We start from the raw sequence: 11,803 nt of genomic DNA on the forward strand, positions 1-11,803 counted from the left end.
TCCTGTTATATACTTTTCCTTGAGATCTTTGGCTTTAGATGCTCCTTACTTTCCCTGTTGAAAACATAACCAGCAGTGCCAAAATACACATTATCATTACAGGTAATGCACAAAGCTTTCAGCTGCTCACACAGCAACAATACAGTATGGTAGGAGATTCTCTGTTAAATACCTCACACCAATCTCCTCCATTCTATGCATCTTGACTGAGGTCATCTTTATGCAATTAAATCCTATTTTTATTGTGGTAATTGGTTTAGTCAGAAACCAGACCTGGAATTGAGATAATAAATGTATGGGTTAGAAACATGAAGCATCTCAAAAGTGATACGATTGAAGCAAACCTCACAGTTGTTAGAGAAGACACTGGGCAGTCTCCGAGTCCAAGATGCTAATTTTGCTCAGCCAGCCTCATGGAGTGAATGGAACTGTAGGAGAGCATCATAACCGAAAAATAAGAGTTTTGGACTTGGACTAGTCATAAAAATAGTACTGGATATGAACTGAAGCACTAAGGGGATAAAGAAGTACACCATATACTGTATACAAAAGTATGTGGATACCCCTTAAAATTAGTGGATTCGGCTATTTCAGCCACACCCATCGCTGATAGGTGTATAAAATCGAGCACATAGCCAATCAATCGCCATAGACAAACATTGGCAGTAGAATGGCCTTATTGAAGAGCTCAGTGACTTTCAACGTGGCACCGTCATAGGATGCCACTTTTCCAACAAGTCAGTACATCAAATTTCTGCCCAGCTAGAGCTGCCCCGGTCGACTGTAAGTGCTGTGTGAAGTGGAAACGTCTAGGATCAACAATGGCTCAGCCGCAAAGTGGTAGTCCACACAAGCTCACAGAATGAGACCCTTGAGTGCTGAAGAGCATAGCGTGTAAAAATCGTCTGTCCTCCTTTGCAACACACAGTACCGAGTTCCAAACTGCCTCTGGAAGCAACATCAGGACAAGAACTGCTCGTCGGGACCTTCATGAAATGGGTTTCCATGGCCAAGCAGCCGCACGCACACGTGCCTAAGATCACCATGCACAATGCCAAGCGTCAGCTGGAGTGGTGTAAAGCTCGCCGCCATTGGACTCTGAAGCAGTGGAAACGCGTTCTCTGGAGTGATGAATCACGCTTCGCCATCTGGCAGTCCGACGGACGATTCTGGGTTTGGTCAATGGCAGGAGAATGCTACCTGCCCCAATGTATAGTGCCAAATGTAAAGTTTGGTGGAGGAGGAATAATGGTCTGGGGCTGTTTTTCATGGTTTGGGCTAGGCCCCTTAGTTCCAGTGAAGGGAAATCTTAACGCTATAGCATACAATTACATTCTAGACGATTCTGTGCTTCCAACTTTGCAGCAGTTTGGGGAAGGCCCTTTCCTGTTTCAGCATGACAATGCCCCTATGCACAAAGCAAGGTCCATACAGAAATGGTCTGTCGGATCTAAGGCACGAGGCGTCACTACAGACCCAGGTTCAACTACATTTTGTCAATTGCAATAGTAATAACAAACTTGAAAATGACAATATTTCATTGTGTTACTAATTCTTTGAACTCGTGTGTTCTATCCTAGACTGTTCTTATCGAACATCGCTACAAAACCCACACCCATAGCCTCGAACTCTTCCATTTTGTTTGACGTTCTTCCTCAATCCACATGGATTAACAACACTCTATATCCATGCCAACTTGATTGTACTGAAGGATCCTCCACTTTCTTCTTTGCTTGTCTATTTGCCAAACAAAGAATCATCATTAGTTGACATTTGCCATATAAATGTGCTGTACCCAAATAGGATTAAGTTCCTCTATTGTTCAGAAAGGTACTCACAGTGACTGAACCCCTCTTATCTTAGCCTGGCCCAGATCTGTTTATGCTGTCTTGCCAACTCTTATGGTCATTGTCACATCTGATGTGAGACCAGGCTATCTAATCATCTCTCATTTATTAGGTTATTCCTGGTTGTCGGTCTTGGTTCTGAATTCTGGGCTAATCTGTCAATGTACAAAGTCCTTTCCAATGCTGCTGATTTGTTAATGTTATTACAATAATGCACTGTACACAAAGCAATAACTGCCTAAGTGTCTGGTTGATTGTCTGAAGAAAGGCATTTGAAAACCATAATGTCAAACCATTGGGTTGTAGAGACAACGATGAGAAACGAGATCAGAGAAGTTGATGTCAATGTCAGACAGACCCATTGGAAATGCATAGTCAATTATTTTGACATTTCAACGGTAAATACACGGTACTAGAGGTCATTACATGGGTGACTGACGACAGGAAAGCACTGAAAGTATCGACATGTGAAGAGTCATTTGACGGCTTCACCAGTATTAAAAGTGGACAAAGAACAGACGCTATAGCATACACTGTCACGCAATATGTATTTTGTTTTATTTATATCTATGGTCCAAATAAAACAGATTGTGTACTACTCGTTCTTTCATACCTTGCATTAGAATTGTTTCTCATTCAATATTGTCCTCTCCATTATTCAAATTATACACACTGATTGTGTCCTCCTCAATGCAAATTGTCAGCTTCACTTCAATAACAAGAAGCATCTACACAGTATCTACCGATGTCAACCAGCTGTATGGGGTCATCTTTCACCACTTGAGTCAATGGCCTCTGACTTTCAGCAATAGAGGTGAAAGAAGGATGAATTTGGGAAGAAGAGACCGTTGTGTAGAGTTGACAAGCCAGGGCCTCAGGTGGTCTGGAGAAAGGGAGGAGGGGAGACCGACGGGGGAGTGTGATCAATATCCTTCCCCCCCATATCCCCCTGGTAACATGATGGCAAGACCTCTTTAACTATAGAGTTGTCTCAGGCAGATGATTTGGTGGAGAACAATCGAAGTAGATCAAATAGATGAATGGATACACTTTTGTGACTCACTGTCCATTTAGAATTCAGCAAAGGAATCACTTCCACTGTCCTTCTCTTGTATACCAATACTCACAATGTCTGAGCCCCAAACACTTCACCCCCACCATGCATTGCAAAGCTACTGACACCAGCTGTCTAGAGGGGCTGGCTGAACCCCCTCCTTCCTCTCCTCTCTATGGGGGCGTGTGCTTAGCTGGCCCCTCTATACATATTTTGTGGAACAAGAGGGGAGCTGGGAACCTGCCACATGCACCTGCGCCCCACCAAGTACACCACCAACCCCCTAGCCGGGTGCTCCTGCACACACACAAACACATGTACACACAGCCAGGCACCACAGGAGGCTACTGAGGAGAGGAAAACTCATAATATTGGCTAGAACGGAGCAAATGGAATCAAACACCTGGAACCATGTGTTTGATACCATTCCACTTACTCAGCTCCAGCCATTACCACCAGTCCATCCTCCCCAATTCCACCAACCTTCTGGACCAGGCACATATGAACGCACACGCACGCATACAGTAATTTCTCTCTTCTTTTATATGGAGATTTGCACATTATATCAGTGCCATCCAAACATCCCCTCATAGCAGTCTCCATCTCTTCCTGGATCCTAGGAAGCTCTTTGCCCTTAGTGGTACAAGCTGCAATCTAGTGGTAAAAATAACACTGTCATTGCTATCAGACAATGTCAGGGGGACAAACTTAGTGTCAGCGTTATGTTATACTTCTCTGGCTTCCTGTAAACCATTGTCTTTCCACAGATACAGAGTGCTGTATTCAGGGGTGAGCGCTGTGTGTGAGTGGGGTACCCAGGTGTGGATGACTAATAATTTCCTCTCCGGACAAAGGAAAAACGTGGGCGGGAGGGAGGGGAAACATGAGAGGAGAGGGCCACCTGTCAAGTGGCCTGGGTTCAACCACTGCTCAGTGATGTTCAATAAGAAGTGCTCTGCTCCCTTCTGGTTGTCTGGATCAATAGATGACGTCTGAAACTGCCACCACCGGCCCAGCTGACATTAACGCGGTCTCCCCTTTTCCTCTTAGAACCTTCCCAACATCCAATGAGTGTACAAAACATTAGGAATACCTTCCTAAAAATGAGTCACACCCCCTGTTAAGCGTGAAAAACCCAGCAGCGTTGCAGGTCTTGACACACTCAAACCGATGCACCTGGCCCCTACTACAACATCCTGTTCAAAAGGCACTCTTTTGTATTGTCCATTCACCCTCTGAATGGCACAAATACACAATCCATGTCTCAGGGCTTAAAAATATATTTTTAACCAGTCTCCTCCCCTTCATCTACACTGATATGGATATAACAGGTGACATCAATAATGGATCACTGCTTTCACCTGGTCAGTCTATGTCATGGAAAGAGCATGTGTAATGTTTTGTACACTCATTGTACATCCTAGGACAATTCCATGGAGCCAAATGGACGAGGCTCGTGATCAGTACACCGTAGAACATCTAGAAATGAGGATTTGACTAATCAGGAAGAATAACAACCCTGAGTAGGAACAAGGTGCCCATAACCAATAATACAGGGTCAGATAACTGATCCTCCCTCTACATGGATAGGAACAGAGAAGGGTATTCTGATCCTAGATCTGCGGCTAGTATTGGTTTACATCAAGAGCTGTAGACCCTTCTGAAAACACAAGAGAATCAGGCAAATTGAGCACATCATTCATATGTTATTGAAATGAGCTGAAACATAGTGAATCTTCGCAGCATCCTGCTAGCTGTTTTATTTTCAGGACAGACGCACAGCCATGATACGATGACATGAGGTCAAAGTTCAAGGGTAAAAAGCATTTTCATACACTCCAGACGCATGACTACACAAACAAGTAAGAGGAACACCAAAGATCTGTATATGATGACGAGATCATGCTTATGTCTCTGCCCTAAAAATGGCAGTCGTTGTCCCAAAGGCGGGCGACAAGCTTAAATCAGATTTTGGCGAGTGAAACCTCTCGCTTCGCCTCCTCCTCTCTGGGAACACAGTTGTTTCACCCAATCAAACACTAATCATGACTTCCAATGTCATGGACTGTACCCATTCTCCACAAACAGTACTATTTATTATCACATATACCAAATAGGTCTCATCCACCTATCACCAGTGACTTTGTTGTGCATTAAGTACAGTATTTAATACTAAGGGTACTTTGTATCGTAATACAGCATCACAATTACTTGCAACTTCAACAAATTCAAAATTGTGACCGACAAGTGATTTTGAGATGGTACATCACTGCCTGGGTCATTGTCATGCTTTCAAAATATCCATAATCTGAAATAAATGCCAATATTTTCAACCAAGTTACACCCTTTCTACCAGATATAACACCGCTGAAAATGTGTGGACGCTTAAAAGAGACCATTTGAAAAAGAAAAAGTAAACAAAGAAATGTTAGTAAATGTTTTCTACCTAATGATGTCATATACACTATAAATGCAATACTGTATTCCTATTACAGTAAACGTGTGTTAACTAACCGTCATGAAATAATAAATAAACAAATAAAAACAATTGACATACAATATTTCTTTCTAACTTCATAAAACCTTTGAAAGAAGATAGTGGAGTGTTGTCAGAACTCAGATTTGATCACTAGTGTCCATTATATTTCATATAGTAGTACCATCACATGACCCTTATCATTCTGGTGTATTGCATTATTTGACTGTCTTGATTTACTGTCACTTGTGGATTGAGGTGGTACAACCTAAAATACAGTCAATTAATGTATTACATTCATATCAAGTCCTCAAATGAATTGAGGCCTATTCAAATCAAACTGTTACCAGGTTTCCACGATAACTAACATAACAGTATCATTCTCCTTGAACTGTATAGGAACACACTGAGAGCAGATTCATTCAACCCTCAATTTACAACTTATCCTGGAACCCAAGGTAGGGGCGAGGTACAGGGAAGCAAGATCAAAATGAAGTTTCCAGCCCTAGCATAACATACAGCATCAGCCTACTACAGTATCAGCAGACAGCACTGGCTATGCAGATCTCTGTTCTCTGTCTTATCGCAACTACCAGGGCTGTATTCATTAAGCACCAAACAGAAGAAAGCTGACTGAAATTAAACATTACTTTTCTGTTGCAAAATGTTGTGCCCTAATGAATACGACCCAGGCATGACAGTCAGACGATTTCCCCCATTAATCCTTATTACAACAGGGTTCCTGTAACACTGATTAACCACAACACAGGTCAGGCTTCTCAATTAGCGAAAAAAAAAACACAAGCCTTTGGTATTAGGGCCTTGTAAAAACCACATTCCAAAACAAATGCATGACCCTTAGTCGCTGAGATAAACAACCTTAGGTCTGTTGACATGCTAGCTTCAAGTACACCTGGGGGTGTGTCACACACTGTTCATAAGCATGTATTGAAGTCTTTAGAATGGCCCTCATGGTGAAATGTTGTCGGACTGAAAGATACCAAACATATAGACATGTGGGCGAAGGACTTCTAGATCATGCCACTTTACGTACAACATAAGACTACTCACATTAGACACATAAATTCAGGATTGAGCCCTGTTCCAGATGTCTATGGACATGCTCCACTACGTTCAGTATTGCTGGCAGCGACTTGATCTTGCAGGCGAGTGTTAAACACCTGTTGATCGTGTATAAGCCAACACCCCAAAATACATATAGTACAAAAGGAAAGAACATAGATTAAGAAAAATATATATATAATAACACATTTAGTTGAACCATTTTAGTGTGGTTAGTGATATGTATACCCGCTTAGCAATATATATTATTTTCCTTGTTAGGGAACTCCAGTGTTTTGTTTCAATTAAGATTATATATACAGTTTAATATATACATATAAACGTTTTATGCCAACAGTGCATCAGGTAGCCGTAGGGGTTTTTCCAGCGAGAAACGATAGACAAGCCCCTTTCAATAAAAACACTAATGATTAGATAAGCGGAGTGGAGTCATCTCATACATTATACTCTGAATATTAACACTAAAATGTCACAAGGAGTATGCAACGACCCTGGTTACACCCTGGTTTACCTCAAATGGGTTTCCGGAAAATATTTTGAGGCCTAGTATTCACATAGGGCCAAATCCTACATAGAGATGCCAAGGAAGGTTTAAGTTTAGTGCTAAAATGACGACTGAGAATGTTGCTTGAGAGGAAACTTGCACCAGCTACAGAAGAATCGCTGTATATTCAGCAGTATGTAGTAAAGAGGGTTGGGGTAGATAGGGAAATGACTATGTCAATGGAAACCTTGATGTTTTCCCAAGCCCCAAGTAAAGTCCATCCCTATGGTGAAAAGGAGACAGGGGTGTTGTTGTGGTGGTGGACGGTCATCATAGGATGAAGAGGAGCATGACGACCACAAACAGAATGGCCAGTAGAATGCCGATAGCACACCACTGTCGGCGGTCTGCAAGAGAAGGGAAGAGAGAAAAAGAGAGAGGAGGAGGGTGAACTGTATCAAACAACGGGAGAAGCAATTGATCTGCAGTTTTTTTTTGTAAAAAAATAAATAAAAATACTACAAAATGATTTCAGACATGTTAACGCATGAAAGGTCCAAATACATACAATTGTGAGGAATTTATGTTCTATGAAGGCTATCGTGTCTTTCAACCTGAAACAATCATACTTTAAAGTTGCAACTGGAGTGGCATGTTGCAAAGGGGGAAAAAAATAGCAGGGAAATAATACAATATAAAACCCTAAGAACATTGTCTAGGGGCCGGGGGGGAAAGTACCGGCAGGCACATTGTCTAGGGGCTGGGGGGAAAGTACCGGCAGGATATCCTGACAAAAAAAGGGCCAGATTTCATTTGACTCCCTGTCTCCCGAGTTCTTCCTGTTGAAAGCTTCCTGAGGGTGTTTCCTTATAAGGAGGTGCCACCATTTGATGGGGTGTGGGGGGGTACTTTTCCTTCCTCTCCAGCCGTGACCCTTTATGACTCCAGGTCGTCTGGCACAGACGTTCCCTTCAACAGGAAGCCTCCACTCTCAAGTAAAGCATATATCATCGTTAATGACCATCCATACATCAGTGACCTGGACATATTAAAGAACATCAAAAGACATCGACAATAATACCATACTGCCACCTCGGTCACCTCTGTAAGTTGCAGACTTTGATCATTTGCGGTAGTGGAGATGGCTCCTGAACTTTGAAGTGTATTCTTCCTCAAGGTAGAAAGTAGTGAATAAAGAGACTGTTGTATTACTCACCGGTGGTCATGTTGGAGACCTTGGCCAGCTTCTTCATGACATTGTCTAGTCTGGAGTGGGTACCTTCCATCTCATTGGAGAAGTCATCCAGCATCCTGCAAGAGGGAAGAGATGCTGCATTGTAGATACCAGGAAAGATATATACCAGTATTGACAAAACGTCTCAGAGTAGGAGTGCTGATCTAGGATCAGGTCCCCCCTCTGCATATAATATTATTCATGATAATCTAAAAGTCAAAACTGATCTTAAAGATGGACTCCTTAATGGTGAAACTACCACGTCCATTTGCGATATTACAACAAATAAAGTTATTGCAAACAAGCAAACTGTGTATTCCCTCAGACATCACTGCACCACGATAGAACAGCAGAAAATGGACTGACATTTTTTACCATGTTGCGCAACGCTCCTCACCCATGATTCGTCAATAAAAAAAAATCAAAACAACGGCGGAGGGGCGGACAGTGACTCCGTTTCCCCTACTGTGAATTCCATCTTTAAATCAGCACTCCTAGTCAGACACGCTTGATACATACAGCACCTGATTATCTTTGCAGACCTGAAACCTTGTTATTGATTATTGTTGCTGTGGCTGTGTACGTACACGGTCTGTTCATCCAGCTCCATACCAATCCTCTCAGACATGTTCTTCAGCACCCCGATGGTCCCAGACACCAGCTCCAGCTGGTCATCCTGCTGCTCTGCCATGAGCTGACACACACACATACACACGCACGCAGGCAAACACACACGCAGGAACACACACACATGTAAACACACACAGGTCAATGCCGATGTCTTATGTCACCATCATTAAGTTTGCTGACGACAACAGTGGTAGACCTGATCACCGACAAAGATAACAGTCTATAGGGAGGAGGTCAGAGGTGCCAGGACAACAACCTCTCCCTCAATGTGAGCAAGACAAAGGAGCTGATCGTGGACAACAGGAAAAGGAGGTCCGAAACAGACCCCCATTAACATTGAGGGGGCTGTAGTGGAGCGGGTCGAGAGTTTCAAGTTCCTTGGTGTTCACATCACCAACAAACTATTATGGTCCAAACACACCAAGACAGTCGTGAAGAGAACACGACAACACCTTTTCCCCCTCAGGAGACTGAAAAGATTTGGCATGAGTCCCCAGATCCTCAAAGTTCTACAGCTGCACCTTAGAGAGCATCCTGACCAGTTGCATCACTGCCTGGTATGGCAAGTACTCGGCATCTGACCGTAAGGCGCTACAAAGGGTAGTGCAGCTTCCTGCCATCCAGGACCTATATAAATAGGCGTTGGCAGAGGAAGGCCCAAAAAATTGTTTCTAACACTCCAGACACCCAAATCATAGAGTGTTCTCTCTGCTACCGCACGGCAAGCGGTACCGGAGCACCAAGTCTAGGTCCAAAAGGCTCCCTAACAGCTTCTACCACCAGGAAAAATGATTCCTTTGACAAAAAAAATGTAAAATCCAGCACATAGTAAGTACAGCAATCAGCAATAGTCGATATCAAAATCATAAGAATGAGTGAGACATTTCTATTAACTATACCTGCTGCTGGGTTTGCTGCTCATCAATGAACATCGAGTTGGCCGTACGTAGCTCTTGGTCCAGACGGGTGTATTTGTCGGGTCCTGGTTGCCAGATTGGGCCTTGAGACCCACTGTTCCCTAACAAAGCCTGGTGGAGAAGTAGAGTAGACATTATTACACATGAGATCTGCTGAAGTATGGTCGCTCAACTACAATGGTGAGGAGGAGTCTTCTGTGCAAGGATCCAGCCAATACAAATGGCACTTATTCTCTGACCAATTTTAATGGAGGATGTTTGCAGTGTTCACGATCTGACAAAGCCGTAAGCAACCTGCTGCTTTAAAATGTGCTACATGTTTGACAAGTGCATTCCATCATACTGCACCATTACATGCAAATAGTTCAGTAAGATCTTAGTCCAATAGTTATTCAGAGCTACACACACCTGTCTATTTTTCTTGTCTGACATGGCTAAGGCCGTTGGACTGGACATGTGGTCTTTCATTTCCTGAAATAGAAAACAGCAAAGAAATTAATACAAATGTAATAAAGGCATACACCATGCACCGGCCATCATATCGTAATGGCTATTACAAAACACAACAACTCTAATTAGGGGTGTTTTTTTATTTTTACCTTTAGCACAGAAGGTGCAGGAACCCTGTTATTCTAAGTGTTACTGCTGCTTGCAGTCATATTTGTGTGTGATGATTACTTCAAGTTCAACCGGATTCCTTCCTAGCCCGTGTGCCTCAGGCCTGACTCACCTTAACAGTTTGTCTAGTGCTTGTGATGAAGCCTTTCCGTTTGGTCAGCTCCACTGCATCCAGATTGAACTTCTTAGGGTTTGATTCAACAATACTTGCATTCACTGTTAAGGAATAGCCTATTCAACACTAACATGCACCAAAGACATGACAATCCATTACATGTGATTCTCTATGAAGACTGAACTCTACTACAATTGGAGGAAGTACTGTATTTGTTTTGATAAACCAATATATGTGCAAGTTATACTAATTTACATTTTATGTTGGAAGGATATTGATGGTCTCATCGAGATCCTCCAGGTCCCATTCGATGGACCGCAGACTGTTTCTCAACTCATTGGTGGTCCAGTCCACCTCCTCCTTGGAAGTACCACTAGGATCCTGTAGCAGCTCGCTCCATCTCTGGTACAGACCTTGGGCAGTGTTCACCGCCTTCTGGACCTCACTGGAGATTAGGAGAGTCAATAATAAAGTACATGTATCTATATATCTAGTTAAATCACATAGAAATGCAATACTGTGTATATCAAAGGTAGCTGGCAAGACATAACATTACAGTCACAGTGGCATATTAACATAACCACACATACAACATCATTAATACAGCTACTGATATTTCTGTCTTTAACAAATCATACATTGTACAGTAGCTAACAAGCTAAACGTTGTTTACTGCGACAGCGAGTTAGCTAAACATGCTAGCTATAGCTATAATGCTAGCTGTATATCCAAACGGTTTAGACAAATGCCACAAAATGCTATCGTATGCCTCTCATCATTGTGAAATTGGCTGTCAAATACGAATGCAATTTCCTAGACGGATAGCATCAACAAATCCCATTTGTTACAAGCTAGTTAGCTAGCGTTAGCCATCCCTGCTAAAGTCAGGCTTGATGGAATACAATATAACGTTGAAGCTGGCTTAGCTATTTACCATTTGACGACGAAAAACGGATCTTCCATAGACATTTTTGCTCAATAATTTACTGCAATACTAATGTTTCAAATTCGTACCCCCTTGAGAGGCATGCATGACCTGTTGATTGTCTTACACCAACAAAACAAGAGGTTCTGTTTACATGCGTGCATGCGACAGAAAACGTTTCAAAGCGTCCATGACCCCACAAATTTGCTTCCGGTTCGAAGGTCAGTGTATTATTTGGTGACTGGTTTCTGAAATATTTAGATATGCAAAGTGAACAACCAGAAGTATTTATCTTTAAAGCTATCTAATCATCAGTCGTTACACGTAGGCCTAGATAAGAAACAACCTTCAGCAGGTAGAAGGCCATCAACTGGAGGGTCACTGGTTCGTATCCCAGGTAATGGGATTATCTGGCGGGGC

The 11,803-nt window shown here is 42.6% G+C and overlaps 1 protein-coding gene across 3 annotated transcripts; it reads right to left on the reverse strand.

Moving 5' to 3' along the window:
• Positions 1 to 4,631: 4,631 nt before the first annotated feature.
• On the reverse strand, positions 4,632 to 11,574 carry LOC120053712 (syntaxin-6-like). Of its 3 annotated transcripts, none has more exons than XM_039000910.1 (8): positions 11,393 to 11,574; positions 10,734 to 10,903; positions 10,456 to 10,550; positions 10,134 to 10,196; positions 9,708 to 9,836; positions 8,766 to 8,872; positions 8,161 to 8,255; positions 4,632 to 7,351 (listed from the first exon to the last, which is right to left on the reverse strand). In XM_039000910.1, exons 1-8 carry the CDS (start codon positions 11,425 to 11,427, stop codon positions 7,275 to 7,277), a joined length of 771 nt encoding a protein of 256 aa, XP_038856838.1. In that variant the 5' UTR covers positions 11,428 to 11,574; the 3' UTR covers positions 4,632 to 7,274. The 3 variants fall into 3 exon arrangements, 2 of the variants coding, with proteins under 2 accessions (XP_038856838.1, XP_038856840.1); XM_039000912.1 differs by having other exon boundaries at positions 4,632 to 7,983; XR_005477533.1 differs by having other exon boundaries at positions 7,265 to 7,351; positions 7,720 to 8,255.
• Positions 11,575 to 11,803: the final 229 nt, after the last annotated feature.

The sequence above is a fragment of the Salvelinus namaycush genome, chromosome 9, assembly GCF_016432855.1.
Source record: "Salvelinus namaycush isolate Seneca chromosome 9, SaNama_1.0, whole genome shotgun sequence".
Classification (NCBI taxonomy): domain Eukaryota; kingdom Metazoa; phylum Chordata; class Actinopteri; order Salmoniformes; family Salmonidae; genus Salvelinus; species Salvelinus namaycush.